The sequence below is a fragment of the Leptosomus discolor genome, chromosome 9, assembly GCF_034619465.1.
Source record: "Leptosomus discolor isolate bLepDis1 chromosome 9, bLepDis1.hap2, whole genome shotgun sequence".
Lineage (NCBI taxonomy): Eukaryota > Metazoa > Chordata > Aves > Leptosomiformes > Leptosomidae > Leptosomus > Leptosomus discolor.
Window position 1 is genome coordinate 20,978,970 of NC_141399.1, and position 16,691 is coordinate 20,995,660.

Sequence of the window (16,691 nt, forward strand, 5' to 3'; positions counted from 1 at the left end):
CTGCTAAGTATTTGAGAAAGAAGTATGAAATCCTATCTGTGTCATTTTGCAGAGAAATTTGAAGGTCAAAACCAACACAAATTGTAGGCCAGTTGGGAAATAGTCTTTCTAACAGCACAGTTTTAGGAGCTGCAGCAGGATTGTGTTAGGAGAGAAGTTGCTGCTTTGATTTCACTTGCAACTTTGTGGAACTATTTGATGGTGGAGCTTGACCTTTTCTGAGATCTGAGCCTGTTCAGTGCCATTTGTATTGGGTTGCTCTAAATGGGCTGTAGTGCTAGCCACCTAGCTTGTCAAACCCAGCTGCGAAATCAGTGGTCACCAGCATAAAACTGAAATTTGTGCTTTCAAGCTGAAGGGGATTTGTGATAGATACCTGATTAAAAATGAAAAACGTGTATTGGTATACGGGAAAGGGCTTTTTTTTTTTTTCATCTATCTGTGTTGTAAAATAGGAATATTTATGTAGGTGGCCTTTTGTTTTTGTCCTTTCTTTTTAAAGCTTCTAAATATCCATGCTGTGAGAACAGTTTTGGTGCACAGAGGTCAGTGTTTGGCAAATTGTGCAGCCATTCACTTTCAGGGCACTGACAGCTTTTGGGTTTAGGCAAGTGGTGTTTTTAACAAAGCCCAAAATTTCCTGAAAGGTAATCAGTAGTGATCCATGGTTTTATCATGGTCTTATCTAAGTCACAATTCTGTTTGCAATGTACTTGGGAGTACAGACGGAAAAAATTACCTGGGAATTATGAGGAAGACTGTGGGCTGATAGATGAAACACAGTATAGCATAGTCTCAGGGTGAGGCCAAGATTCTTCAGTTACTGCACAGGAGAAAAGGGAGCAGAATTCACTGGAGGGTGGCGTTTCTCAGGCTGCCCTTGCTCTCCTTATTTGCGTAAAACAAACAATCTTTCTGCAAATTTAAGAAAGCATGGCTTTGTGTAGATGGAAGAGTAAAAAATGCTTCCTTAACTAATAATATATACCTGTGGCAGGATGTTATCTTTATTAAAATTTAACAAGACAATTATACAAAGAAAATATCTAAAAGGGGATTAAAAAGAAATGGAAAAAAACCCTATAAAAACAGTAACCTGGAGTTGATGTAATGTAATGATCAAGTGTTAGGAACAACATTGTTGAGAAAACTGCTCGCTTTTCCCAGCCTAGTGAAATATTTAAATAGAAGGTGCCTCTGCTTTTTTTTACTTTTTTTTTTCAATTTTATTTTATTCTCATGATATGTAGGTAAGTCAGAAGTGTCAGACTGAGATGTCTGTAGCTAAGTGTAGTAAGAATAAATAAAAGAAACAGGCTCCAGTCCTGAATTGTGTGACTGGCAAGGCTGTTGACTGCTGCAGATAAGTCCTCTAGCTTGTTCCCAGTTGGAGGCTGTATCTGCTGTTTGATATCTGGATGGTGTCTATGGGCAGCATCTGTGTGCTGGCAAGAACCACTTGTTTTAAGTAAGACGTTCTTTGAGTGATGGGCTCAAAACAAGTTTGAGATACAGGCTCTTTTTTCTTTTATTTGATGGCTGTGTCAGTGTTATTTCTGTATAGTACCTCTAAAGAGCCATAAATCATTGTTGCAGATGTGGTTCATAGTAGATGAAGTGGTCTGTGTTTTATGTTTCACCAAAAGCTGGACGCAGGGTCAGACAATTTTACCAGAAGAGGTAAATTAATACTTTCATAGCTCAGAGAGAGAGGGAGATCACACCACATACATTTTTGTGGTTAATGTCCACTTTGGAGATAAAATTAATTTTTCATGCATGTTTTGAGGAGGCAGAGTTGAAACTCTTAGCATTTTAATGTCATTGGGGGATTGTTTCAGCCTCTAGCTGTGTTAAATGGGACTAATAATTTCAGCTAATCAGTGTCTAACAACTTCTGAAAAATGGAAACTAGTTTGAGTGATGTAAAGAGAAGTTTTCCACATTAGTGGGAATGTTAGGCAAATGCTAATGATCTTTGTACAGTTTCCACTTGTGTTTGGAGAGAGGGTCTCTTAAGGTCACCAAAGTTAATAGTAATGAGTCCCACTGTAAAACAAATTGCGAAAGCCTGGATACGTTTCTAAATTTCAAAGCAGGGATATGGATGTTATGTGGAACGTTAATCACTGCATTTGTTTAAAAATTTTTTTACTATGTTTTTGTGTAAGAAATGTTACAAAAGGTAACTTTGCAGCTGAAAGTAAATCTAGAAATAACTAGTGAAGCTGTGGAACTTCAGGCTCATTTAGTGAGTCTTTCAATGGTAGTTTTTATTGATCTAAGACAACACTGGCATCAAGAAGCCTTCGGATCTCCACATGGCATTGTCATGGGTAAAACTTTTAAAAGTCTGTAGCTTTCATTTTTATCGCTAGATTTTTGAGGGACGTGTTCACACTTATTTAATAAATCTCCTGCTGCTAGGCCAAGTCCTACTTTAGTGTGTCATGTAAATACATTCTTTTAATTTTTCCTCTAAAGGATTCTTTCATTTTCCATTACTCCTGGTGATGAAAAATCATTCTTCTTAAAAAATAAAAAAACACTATAAGGGACCAAGAGCTTCAAAACAAAAAGGTAGAAGAGACCATATATTTTCTGTAGTTTGGCTGCTCTTCCTTTAGAAACTTTGGGTTATAAATCCAGCTCAAACTTTGGGAAGGGCCCTTCTAGTTACTTTGGAAAACAAACTCAGAAAAGCTTGCCATGGTTTGCTCAATAACTTGATTCTAGAGTTACCTGTATTATTGTTAGCTGTTTATTCTCGGTTTCCGTGCATCTATGAACTGTCTTAAGGTTATTCCTCCTGCGACTTTCATGGGAGGTTGGTCTCTTTAAATGCGTCTTTAGGCATGAAGGGAGTATAATGCTCATCGCAAAACCCATTGCTTCTCATCTGCCAAATCATCATCGTATAAATAATTATTTGTTTACATCATAAGAGAAAACAGTGGGTTCCTAATCAAACCATCAGGCCTTTAGCATATCCGGGAAACTTGCTAGGCATCAGGTTCTGGTGTTAACGTTTCAGCTCCAAGGTACTTTCATATGATTAAAATTTGTCATTAACACCACTCAGCCCATTTGTGCTCAGAGTGAGTTTTTAGTAAGCATTGATATGGTTTTGTGTTTTGGGTGTATATGTGTGTGTTTTGTGTTTTAATTGGAGAATTGACAGTGGAGATGATAGTATGAAAAGGCTTTTTTGTAGGCTATATCAAGCTGAGATTTCTTTATTCTCAAAGTCTAGAAGAAATGTGCAGGTACCTGCATGCCCATGCATAATGCAAGGTGCCTTTTGATCATGTTACTCCAGGTTTTTGAAACTTTGTCATTTCATTTGGCATCTAAATCAGTAACTGGTATTTTTTCCTCTATGTAAAATAAAGCAGTAGTATTGTTGTCCACCCTTTGCCATAATCCTCAGCGTTGGACTGTCCTGAGGACTTTTGTCCATTGTTTCATCCTTACTGAATCTATTGTATGTAGCATGTATTTGTGCTGAGTTATTTTTAGATTGACATAAACATGATATCTTTCACTGCTATAGCTTACCTGAGGATCAAAGAAAGGTCAAAGAAATTGTGTTAGAGCTTTGTTAACAGGTCTATAGGCCCTGCGGTAGCCAGTGCTGTCATGTGGATGTGCTCCAATTCATGCAATATGCTGCAATTAACTTGTTCTGTGGATGAAATAAAGCATAACTATTCTTTACTGGCTTTCTTTAAACTGGAACGTAGTGATAAAAGAATACTTTTCTCATTTTTGGAACAGGGTTCCAGATTTTGTGAGGGAGAAGCGTTTTGGGAACTGGCTTAAAGATGCACGAGATTGGGCTATATCTAGAAACCGGTACTGGGGAACACCCATCCCGTTGTGGGTTAGTGACGATTTTGAAGAGGTGAGTAAGAAAACAAGTTTCCAGGTGACAGAAAAGACTTTGTTTTTCGCTTACTTTGGTAGACTGTTATGTCTTTGCTGCAGTCTTAAGTTCTATTAATGTGTCTTAACAATATATGTGTATCTATAATAGGTGATACACGTATGCATATGTTTGCATGCATTTTTGTGCCCTTACACCTTTCCTTTCCTTTTCCTTGAAAACTGCAAGCAATTTTGCTTTTTTTATGTTAGAATTCATCTTATCTTTCCTGGAAGAATTTACAGTGATGGTAAATCTAATGGAAATAACAAATGCAGTGAGAAAATTGCAAGGAAGAGATTTTTTTTTTTTTGTTACTTTCAGTCTGCTTTTGAAATCCTGATGGTCAGTTACTTCAAGCCACATGAATTGCTGAAGGCATAAAAGCAAGTCCACCGTAGAAGAACAGTGAAAATATATATTTGTAGTGCTACAAATGTGGATGTAACAGACTGTAAAAATGTGAATCCAGTGGAATGATGATAGTATATAATGGCAATGCTAGCAATGAGGATTTTTTGAAGTTGTAAGGTACCCTGCAGTTGGTAGCATAAAACTGCACAAATGAGTGCTTTACACAGTTTTGATGACTGCTGTTTTCTAAGTGTCAAAACACCAAGTTTTATAACTGTTTCTGAAGATCAAATGGTTTGGGTTTGGTTTTGTTTTGTGTGGTTTTGTGCAGGGGTTTTTTGTTTGTTTCTCTGTGGGTTAGTTCCATTAGATATGTATGATGAGTCTTCCTCATGCTGGAAACAGGAAATGGTAGTCAATGTCAGGATGTCCATGGAAGGTAAATACTGATGGCAGCATCCTAAGCCTTCATTTTTATCTCCCTTGATTTGAAGAAGTTTTGCTTTTCATTTTAAGTGTAGAAGATATCAACTAGGAAAGTTGATGCTAGAAAAGTATTTCATTGTCTGAAGCTGCACTTAGATGTGCACCATAAAGCATTTTTTTATCTCCTCTTCATTGAAAATCTTGCTGATAGGCAGGGAGGTACTGGGGGAGGGAGATACTTAAATCATAATAGCAAGGAGTATCTAAGAAAGCCTTGGCATTTGAATTCTATTTATGCTATGAGTGTGTTTGTAAATTACTGGCAAATCAAGTGCTTCTGTCTCTTGTATAACAGTCAAAGTTCGAAGACTGGTAGTTTCTATTGAAAAATTTTGAAAAAATGTTAAAATTTAAGTCCCTTGTTTGGTATAACAGTTTGGGGTTTTTTAGATAGAGAAAAGACGTACAGTTTTGCTCCAGTATTTCAAGACTTCATTCTACAGCTGAAAAAGAATATATAAAGGTTACATTACTCCCACACTTTGCCTCTGATAATATTTAAGTTTCTGTCCTGTCTCCCACGTCTGTACTCCTGTGTGTACAGATTTTTTTTTTTGAGGGGAGTGGGGTGTGTTAGGTTTGATTTGTTGGCTTTTAATAGCAATATGATGTCTAGCTTGGAGGATTGACCTTTTCTTTGAGATTAGCTGCAAATATTCCTCAGGGATTGGTGTTCTGAATAATGATAGAAATACCAACAGATCTATTATTTTTATCCATAGATGTTATACTTCTCTGTTTACCCTAGAGTGTGAATGTCATGCTTCAATATTTGAGCATGATTTCTGGACCATGCTAAATTTCAAGTTACGGTTTATTAATATTCACTTTCTTTTTATGCATGTGGGATATAGATTAAAAACTAAATACCATTAAACAGATGTGGAACTTAAGGCCTAAGTGACATTTGCTCTCATGTAGAAAGAATATTCACTCAAAATTTCCTGACTTCAGTTTTAGTGCCACGTGAGCTTGCAGAGCCCTCCTCTTTATGTCTTGTTCTCAAAAGAACGCTTTGTCACATGCAATTATGCTGTGCATATTAAATCCTGGAGAAGTAGTAATAGTTCCTTATTTAATATATAGTAAGGTGAATTAATTGGTATTAAAGTGAATTTTATTACATATCAATATCTGGTTTCCCACAGTTTTATTTTGGCTTTTATTTTATTTTTATTTTAGTATAGTTATCAGCTAGAGACACATAATGGAAGTTAAATTTTGAAGTTTGTGTTTATTACCACGTTTTTGCAGACAGTTTAACACTTTACGCTCTCAAATTTCAATGATTTCCTTAGTGGAGGAGCACATCTCATTTGGATTAGGTAATAAAAGTTTTTAATATAGCACCCAAGTTGATAAAGCAGACGTGGACTAATTTTAGATAACTTGCATACAAGTTGTAGTATTAAATACTCAGTAATGTTACAGCAATTCTCTGATTATTTTTTTTTGTTGCATGTCACTCAGATAAACTGTTGACCTTCCAATAGTTTTGGTGCACTCAGTCTTGCATAACGGGTTTGGAATGAGAAGAGTCTGGCTGTGCTCTCCTGAAGGTCTGTTTCTGGTCTGCTTTGAGGCTGCATTGAGAATACCACTTCAGCTGACCTTGACAGTAATTTCGTTTACTAACTGCTATTCAGAAGATGCTTTCTAAAGATCCCGCAATGTCTTGGTGATATACTGATACACTACGTGGACTTGTTTCTTTTTATCAACACTCCTTATCCTTTGATTATAGGTACTTAACAGAGCTAAAATGACAAGCCAGTAAAAGCAAATGTTTTTATTTAATAGGGACTGCAGAGCTATGTCACAGGAACATTGAGGTCCATGAATGCTGCTGATGGCTTTATTCTTCCTATTTATAATATGGATAATCTGAGATATAATACTGATGTTAATTTTCTTAGACGGATTTAGCCTTGGCTTATGATTTCACGTTAGGTCTTGGTGATGCTGAAACAGGGTTGAACAACCCCCAGTCCCAGCCTATTTATCTCAGCCTTTGCTGTCTGCTGTTAAATGTTGATATAGCTGGTTTTGTGGTTGATGTGGTTGAAAAATAAAATGGAGGAGGAACAAGTGACTGGTAGGGAAAGGGGCCAGGCAAGTAGACATTGCTGTTGAAGAAATGCATCCAAAGCAATACCTTTAATTTGAGAGCATAAACCTGTTTGTTCCTTGCAGAAATGAGTGGGTGTGGCCTAATGAGGAATTGGATTTGATTAGCCTCTACTTGCATATTGTTCTCTGGCCTTCAGGTATCTAATGAGCTACCCTTGGGACAGGGTAGCTTTGTCCTTCTGACTTGGACAGAGGCAGTCTTATTCAGTACAGCAATATCTGTGTTCCTCTGGTAGTTGTTGGATTTTTCGTGTGGACTTGGGGTTATTTCTTCTATCAATATGTTCTGCTGGGTGCAGTTCTGCAGATGCATCCAATATTCAGGAATTTATTGAAGTATTGACATGCTTTGTTCATCAAGCAACAGCTAATGGGCAGCTTTTAACCCAGAGCATAGTGTGAAAGTCTGTTCAGATATTAAGGTTAGCAAAGATGAAGTAGTCCGTGTATCCAGGGGTATTTTTTACCCATGCTTCTATTGAACACCTTTTCTTCTGCCAGCACTGCTGAACTAGGCACCTGCTGCCTGTGCATTTGAGCTTGTACGATTGCTGATGGGGCCACATGGTGACTGAAGAACAGATCTGGGTTAAAAATAACTTGTTAATAAAGGTGTATTTTTGACTGGGATCAATCCCCTGGCATGGTTTGCTATGCAAACTGCAAACTGTGGTACTTGACTATTGTAGTCATTGTACTGCTTCATTACCTATAGAAAAATAAGACAAGTAGATAAATAATGAAAAAATTACATTTCAAAAATACTTTAGTAATAAAAGATGGTGATTAGTAATGCAGATCAGCAGTTGAATCAGACTAGGAAAATCATGGCTTAAAAAACAAATCCGACTGAGTTTCTGTCTGTAATTCATGACAGTTTTTCGAGATTAAATACACCAAACACTTCTTGTTAGTCATCATTTCTGTGTGTATACATATGCACATATTTAAGACTAGCTATAGGAATTGAGCAGTACTCCTGACTTACTGTATCCTAAGAGCAACTTAGAAAGTTATCCTATGTGAAAAACATGTAACTGCCTTACAGCTTCTTGATGTTGATAAATTTAACTCTTTCCCTGTCAGATCTGTCAAAACCCAGTTTTTTCCATGGCAATTGTACATTGGACTGGTAGCATGTGGGACTGGATCTCCAAAATCCAGACCTGTACTGCAGCTTGTGGTTTGTGAATCCTGGCAGATGAGAGAGGGCCACAGGGCTCTGGGGGGGTTATACTTGGTTAAAATGTAAAGTAAATAAAGCTTTGCTTTTCTTCTCTCCTACATACAGTTTTTTGGAATAATTTGTTTCATCAGCGTTTCATGACGTCAATGCAAGTCTGTTGCTGAAACTTTTTGCTTTATTCTTAGGCAATGTGTTCATGCAATAAAACCAAGAAAAGTCTGTACCTTTCTTAACAGCCCCTTTGTTAGCTGTGATGTTTACTTTCACTTTAAATAAGATGCTATTAATGTGAACAGTTTAGTGTACCTGGGATGTAGCAGTTTTACTCAATTATGAGCAATTTAACTACTTACCTTAGCTTCAGAAAAAGAACCTGGGTTCTCAAACTCCTATCTGTATGAAAGTCAGGAACATGACTTTTCAGAGGTGATGGTGTTGTGGGTTGTTTGAGAATAAAAAAAAGAAAACAAACAAAACCAACCAAACAAAAAAAAACCCAAAACCAACCAAAACCCAGACAACAAAACCCCACATTTTTTGTATCTGAGAACATGCTTGTTGTTCGAAGTCTCCAATTATTCTGACATGAATTGTATTGAATCAGGGCAGTGGTCTCCGATATAATTTGCTGCTTTGTTAGATTGAAGAAGGGGACATAGTGCAAAGTTTTTGTGGGCTTTTCAGCTATATTGGCTATTTTAGAAGACACTGACTGACCAACAAATCTCCTGTCTAATGGTAAAAGTTGCTGCTGTGTGCAAATAACTGACTAAATTTCTTGAGTATGTCTTACAGGTAGTTTGTATTGGTTCAGTGGCAGAATTGGAAGAGCTGTGTGGATTGAAAGTCACTGATCTCCATCGAGAAAGGTTGGTCACAGAGACTGTTAACTAGTGATTAAAAATAGTTAAGCAGACAAAAATACTGGTTTTCTTTGCCCAAACCCTGGGAAACAGATTTAGGGAAAATAGAAAAGTAGGAAGAGGACTTGTGATTGACATGTATAAATTTTCCTTTCTTCTATCTTGGACACTATTAATGAAAAAAACTCTAAAATGGCTTTGAATTATAAAAATTGTCAAAGGAAATGCTGACCTTTGTGAAGAATCATTAAAATTAAAAGCAAAGCACCTATCATACCTAATGTGCAAGCATAATGTTGACTTTTTGTGCTAATTCTTGTTTTTGTTTAGATTTTGTCAATCTTTTTGTTTCCCATAGTATTGATCACCTAACTATCCTTTCACGCTGTGGCAAGGGCTTACTGCACCGGGTCCCTGAAGTTTTTGATTGCTGGTTTGAGAGTGGAAGCATGCCTTATGCTCAAGTCCATTATCCATTTGAAAACAAAAAAGAGCTTGAAGATGCATTCCCTGCTGACTTCATTGCTGAAGGCATTGACCAAACCAGAGGATGGTAATTTTCTGCCACTTTATTATGTAGTATTATTGCACTGCAACTAACACTGTTACTTCTGGGTGATCCTTTAATGCAAAGTATTCTAAAGCTTGGTGACAAAAATATTGACATGTTAGCAAGCAATCTTCCTGGCTCTTGTGAAAAACATAATTAGATAATAGGGCAGATATTATCTTAAAATATCTGATAATAATCTTTATATAAGATCTTATAATAATCTTTGGCCTGATAAGGAAGAATCTCAGCAGCTGAATTACCATAGAACTTGAGTTATCTACTAAAAAAGGAACAGCTGTTGGGTCAGCTGAAATGGAAGTCAGTGTTTTGAGGATTTCAAGCCAATGTATAGACTATTAACTTTTGCCCCATAGATTAAATTTGAATGTTGGGTTTATATGACTGGGGAAAAAACAAATTAAGTCAAACCTTATGTTGTTGAGATCTTATAGTTTACAAAAACCGAATTTTTCAGCTGTGAACTTCATCTGGTTATTTGATTCCTCTTTGGATAAATGCTTTTCAATAATTGATAACAATTTTTCTCTAATCTCAGATTTTCTCAAATTACTCAGATAATCTCTGAGTAATGTTCTCATACATGCATGTGTGCATAGAGTTTTAGTTTTGTCATTTTAAAGTGTTAATTCTATTTCTGAAGCTTGAGGTTGGTGGTGGAAACTGACAGAAGTTTAAGACAAATTTTTGTGTTTTCTAGTTTAGTTCATTTGACTATGTGCAACTCTTTCATCCAGTAACTTGAGTTATTAAGCTAACTAAATTGCTCTGGAGCATAGTTGGCATCTCCATTTGCCCACTCCCGTACTCCCCTGGCCAACCCACCCAAAGGAAGTAGTAAGAGGTGGGCTTTTGCTTGTTTATGAGTTTGAGAGCAAGGTTTATACATACACTCAAAGCCAGGAGGCTTGAGCAAGGAAACATATGAGGCGTGATGCTAAATAAAAATAAGTTTCATGAATATAGTGAAAGATGTCTTCACTTTGCAACCCCTTACTTGTGATGCAAAGAATTATCTTGGTCCTCAAAATGGAAGTTACATCATTTTAAGTTTGGTAGTTAGCGAGGGACCACTTCAGTCTCTCTCAGTGAAGCATGGACTCCTCACGGCATCTTAAATACTTAAAATATAAAATGTAGCTGCACCTCACCTAGTCAGTGCTGTGTGCTGTTTGTAATGGGTCCTCAGAGCAGTGTTTGACATGTCAGAGTTGGGGCAACCTGATGAACTGTGTTAAAGCTGACCTCTTACATGTACAGTGATTCCTTCCCCGCTGCCAAGCAGTCTTTGTTAGGCTGTCTGTCTGTGTTGATCTTTAACTTTGTGCTCTCCATAATTGTGTGTCACGCTTTATTAATCATGGTGCTTTTCAGTGTTAGTATACAACTTGGGCACTGTTGAGTAGTGCGCAGCCCAGCAGTAGCGGGACGTACTGATCTCGGCTGCAGGTCGCGATTTTGTGCTTGCTGCTCTCCAAACAGTGTTGGATACAGTGCATACGGTGGCCCCTGCATTTCTTAATTTACTTTTTCTTTACTGTTGCATACAGCATGTGGATAATTTGACAAATGCTAATTTGGGAAATATTTAATATAAAATGTAATGTTATATACTATATTATATCTAAATACTACCTGTTGCATCTTGAAGAAAAGTGATAGGTTTTGTTTATCTGGAACAAAACCTGCTTACTCTGCAGCAGCTGTGCTTTGGGGACTGGGGGAGGCTAGTAGAGGAATGGAGAAAAATAGTTGTAATACTAGTGATTCCATGTATTAGTCTTTCTGCAACAATGTTCATTTTGCCCACAAAAGGAGGATTAAAAACTTAATTTTTCCCTCTTTTATTTATTCTTTATTGCTATCTGAAAAAAATTAGAAAATTGTGCGCTTTTTTTCCTTTTTTTTTTTAGGAAAGGAGACAAAGTTCAAGTTCAGGAAGGACAGGGAGGTGCTTGAAAGAGTCCAGCACAGAGCCACAAAGATGATTAAGGGGGTGGAACATCGCCCTTATGATGAAAGGCTGAGGGAGCTGGGTCTCTTTAGCTTGGAGGAGACTGAGGGGTGACCTCATTAATGGTTATAAATACATAAAGGGCGAGTGTCAGGAGGATGGAGCCAGGCTCTTCTCAGTGATGGCCAATGACAGGACAAGGGGCAACGGGTGCAAGCTGGAGCATGGGAGGTTCCACATTAACATAAGGAAAAACTTTCTCACTGTGAGAGTGGCAGAGCCTTGGAACAGGCTGCCCAGAGAGGTTGTGGAGTCTCCTTCTCTGGAGACATTCAAAACCTGCTGGGACGCATTCCTGTGAGACCTACCCTAGGTGGTCCTGCTGTGGCAAGGGGTTTGGACTAGATGAGCTTTTGAGGTCACTTCCAACCCCTCACATTCTGTGATTCTGTGAAAGTAACACATGACAAAGACATAGAAAATGCACACAAAAGGCACAGTCAGAAATTGATTTTTTGCTCTGCTATGTTTTATAAAGATAAAAGGGCATTTATTGTAATTTAGATATCAAAAAATGGAAACAAGTTAAAAAAAAAAAAATTTGACAACGTGTAATCGTTCTTACAGTGTCCAAGGCAGCTACTGAATTGTAGAAGTTCAACAGAATTAAAAATGTTTTGGGATTTTTATGTGGATACGAAATTTATTCCTGGTAGTTACAATTACAGTAAAAATATAGGAAGAATGATAAATTTTAGATTTAGGGGTTTAGCTAGTGGAGATTGGGCTGTCACCGTGGATTAGTATGTCACACACACTGACTGCAGTGTTTCTTTTGGAGCTATCCTTTGAAGCATGTGTGGGAGACATGACAGATAAAAAGATGATTCTGATCTCATATGCATCCCATGAAGCTCTCTAGTGCCATTAAAGAATTCATTTGTAATTTTTGTACAAGTTGGCCTTTTTGTAGTATGATATTGGTCTAAACTTGACTGCAGTGCGACATCCAGATACGCTATTGTGTTTCCCATTTATAAGGTTCTTTTCTTTTTTTAAATGGTAAATGTAACCTGTGGATAAGCAGCAGCTTTCCCTTTCCTTAGTAGGCTGAACTGAATCATCTCACAAGTTCAAGTGAAGATTGACACTGGAAAAAGACCAAGAGAAGTCCAAGCTGATGCTAATGCCAGCGTTGCCTCTGTGGTTGCAGACACACACCCACTGTGCTTTGGTTTGAGCCCCCACACTTGTGTTGTGTACTGTAGGCCGTGTGCAAATGGAGACTTGCACATTACAATCTGGAGTAGGTTGCTTTTTGTTTTTAACATCAGCTTCAGAGTTACTGTAAGTCTTCACTGTACCCAAGACTGTCTCATCTGTTTGTGGGTGGAATATCAAAACGCTTGCCTTGATATACAATGCTAATACCTTTCCCACAGTGTTCATGTCTATCAATAAGCTGGTGCTTTGATAACAGCTGGTGTTCCGTGATTTGCTAAGGAGCACTTCTGTGAAAGAAAGAAGGAATTCAGATGTGAGGTGCTGGGGGTTTTTTGGTAAAAGGTAAAGCTCTCTCAAGCTGTTCTTAAGAAGGGTTCTCATTCCAAAACTTAGGCTTTTAGTTACCTTTTCCTAAGTCTTGTTAAAAATAAGGGTGTTTTGAAGACAAGACACGTGTATCTTTGCTAGTATGACAGTACTATATCATAATAGGCCTAAGTGAACAACAAGCTGATCAGTTCTGAAATGTTAAGAGCATAGTATGTGATTTTTTTATTTTTTTTTTTTTTAAGCATTCTATATAAAGTATTAAGACTCAGAATGAAGTTTGGTTTTGTGTCAGGTCAGTGACTGCAGCTGATGTGAAGTGAGGACTGGTAGGTGGTGACAGGCTTAGGAGGTGGAGGTCTGGTGGCTTCTGTTTGACTCAACAGAGAAGGGGAGAAAATCAAGGGAAACAAGGGGAAAGTGAATGTGACCAAGGTGATGAGCTAGGAGAGCGATCTTTTTGATGACTTTTTGCATGGATAGGAGAAAGAGCTGAGTTGTATTTGTTAAAGCTAGAGGAAAAAAAATCTTACAATAGTTGGGCTGCAAGACTGGTAGTCCGTACAGATTGGTAGGAAAAGCTCTGTGCCTCATTGTACGTAGGGAGATGCAACAAGATTTAGAGTCATGGTCAGAATGTGGTGGCCTACAAGGAATTCACAGCTGAAAGTTTTTTGGCAAGAAAGGAGAAAACAGGGAAGGGAATGCCTTCTCCCTCTTAGGGGGAGTAGAAGAGGAGGGAGGAAGAACAAAGAAGTGTTCTGTGTCCATGATGTTAAGGTTGGTTTTTTACTATTGTTTTGGCTGACAGCTATGTATCTGCAAGGATATAACTAGAAGTAGACTGAGATTTGGTGAATGGAAGATGGAGCAGCAGAGATAAGTTGAGGAAGTTGTCAGAAACAAATGTGTCTGTGGACAAGATACTTCAAAAACAAGGTGCAGAGAGACACACTTTTAAAGTATTCAGAGCAGATAAGGTAAACTTTTTTTTAAAAAGGGTGATCTGAAAAAGAATGAGAAGTTGTCAGAATGGTGTGTAAACCAGTGGATCACAGGATCTCAAAGACAGTCTTTGAGATCAGGTTTGACAATGCAAAAAACCATAAAAATCTGAGAAACGTTCTTGGATGTCTCCTTTTCAGTGCCTGTGGTCCATCTGTACATTTTTCCTAATGCAAACAGTATTGAAATCTCTTCTAGTTGGTTCTGCTTTGTTCTTTAATTGCAAGTGCACTCGCTCTGAGGATTTGTGACTAGTTTGCAGAAAGTGATGGGAGTTTGTCAATGAGGTACCTTAAATACTAAAGAAATACTGCTGTGTTTGTAATGAACTGTCAGTCTTGTAGGCTTGCAGTGTCGATCGTCTGAGTAAATGCTCAGATGTTTGTGTTTAGGGGTTTTCTTAAGGTAAACAAAGATGGGGATTTTGGGTGTGTGTGCAGCTGGAGGAGTATTGGTTAAAATTCATGAAATTACAATGCAATTTAATAAAGTGAAATTGTGTTCTGCAGTGTGAATTGAGGTTTTTTTGAGAGTTAAAAGCCTGTCTGAGAGAAGGCTCAGAGTTGTCATGTAAGGCACTTAATAAATGCAGTAATGCACACAGCAGCCTTTACAGAGCTTTGAATTCCCATGTGTCAGAATAATGATTTTGCAATTATAGGCAGCTTTTTGATAAAAACTACTTTGGAATGTACAGATGGACTCGTGTTTCCCCACTAAATCTTCATGCAGATACATAGTTCTGAGGCATAACCTTCTGTGCCTTATTCTAAATCAGTTAGCTTTTTTATAATCATCTACTGTTTTAAGGTTGCTAAGCAATTGTCAGCGTGATACTTGTTTTTCACCAGGAAAGCTGTAGCCCACCCTCCAGTTATTTTCTTAAAGGTAATTACTGGCAGTGCAGTTACAGAAGCTCAGATACCTCCTTTGAAGGTTCTGACTCCCGAGTATGAAATTAGCACATCATCTTGCACCTCCACTTAATTTCTCAAATATAATCATATATCAATATATTGAACTATTGAATAGTTGGTGCCTCAGCTCCAACACTGATTTCTTAAGTGTCCTAGGTAGTTTATAAAGTTATTGTAAAAAATACCATGGGGAGGGGGAACAACAACCCTCTACTGCCCTTTGAGGGAGCAAATAGGGAGCTTCTTCAGGGACAGAATTCTCTTTTCTGTATTAAAGGGGAAAATGCTACAATTTTCTTCTTCGTGACTTTCCTAATGCTTACTATTACAGTTTGTCAGCCTTCTTGGACTAGTAGATCACAGCTGAGCAAACAGCACGATACGCTCCAAAGGGGAAAAAGGTCTACTTATGATAAGCTCCTCTTCTGAGTCTTTGTCACATAAATGTTTCACATACTTAAATTTTAACTTTGCTAGAGTAAAACAACACAATGAAAAATGTCTTTTTTAGTGAAGGAGATGCAGCCTTTAGCTTGGCATATTTAAAGTCACTTTTACGTTCTCTCTTGTTTCAGGTTCTACACTTTGCTGGTGCTGTCCACTGCTCTTTTTGGAAGGCCTCCTTTCAAGAATGTAATTGTGAATGGTCTTGTTCTTGCCAGGTCGGTATGTCAGTTCTTTCCTGAACAGATTTTTAGTCAAAGAATATTTCAGTGCAAGTCCCTGTGAATTGTAAATTAAATCTGAAATGGACTTTGGAGCTGTTAAGACTTGCCAGGGAGATATCAGTGCTACAGGAGGTAAGAGGTTTACACATCCCAGCTATCTGTTGCACTAGGTCCTTTGCAGCAGGCTTAGTCCTTCCTAGAGAGAGAGAAAATAAGTCAGAATAGGAAAGAATAGGAAATAAATGATACCTGTTAGGCAGAGTAAAAGGGATTATAAATGTAGTTTTAGATGTAATTTTAAAGAAGTTAATTATATTTGTTTCCCTTTATTTTTGAAATAAAGCTTTGCCAGTGGGCTGGAGGGATTGATTAAAAATTTTTGCAATTGCTCTCATGGATTCAACAGTCATACTGAAATGATGTACTTAAGATATATAATTATGTCTGTGCTACCAAGAGCGTAATAGGAGAGAAAAAACAAGATGGAGTTGAAGATCTTTTTTCTTCATACATATATTACAAGAATTCTGGGAATTTATGCCTGCATTCTGATATTTTCTAGTGATGGCCAAAAAATGAGCAAAAGGAAGAAGAATTATCCTGATCCGATGAGTATTGTAAATAGTTATGGAGCTGATGCACTAAGGTAGGATTTCTTTAATTAATGTACAATCTGATACGTTAGCTTTCTGTTCATACCAGATGTGTACAAAGAGGGCTGCTGGTGGGGTTTTGACAATTAGCAGTAGGAAGAAAGTTAATTTTAGAAACTTCTAGACCACTATGGCAGCCAGGTAGCTGAAAGAATGGGTAATTCAGAAGAACTGCCAATAGTTACAGTGCCTGGACTTTCTTTATCTTTGCTTTATCTCCCTCAAGGCTGGTAACAACCAAAGCTGATGTGCTATGGAGGCCTTTTGTCAGAAAATGTATGTCCAATTTGTACAGAATGTTTCCACTGGAGCCAGCATTGTCTGCTATTGCAGCTAATGGTCTGAGTTGACCCAGTGAAAACTCGAATAAAATCTTTGAGAACAGTACTATTAGTTTACTGCTAAATCTGTATAATGCACAGAAATGT

General features: G+C 37.6%; 1 protein-coding gene across 1 annotated transcript in view; it reads left to right on the plus strand.

Moving 5' to 3' along the window:
- IARS1 (isoleucyl-tRNA synthetase 1) overlaps window positions 1-16,691 on the plus strand; it is a 104,109-nt gene that overhangs the window by 42,564 nt on the left and 44,854 nt on the right. The window contains exons 13-17 of the mRNA XM_086470502.1: window positions 3,778-3,904; window positions 8,877-8,950; window positions 9,303-9,497; window positions 15,518-15,604; window positions 16,173-16,256. Of these exons, the coding sequence (XP_086326628.1) occupies window positions 3,778-3,904; window positions 8,877-8,950; window positions 9,303-9,497; window positions 15,518-15,604; window positions 16,173-16,256 (567 nt within the window). The remainder of the gene's footprint in view (window positions 1-3,777; window positions 3,905-8,876; window positions 8,951-9,302; window positions 9,498-15,517; window positions 15,605-16,172; window positions 16,257-16,691) is intronic.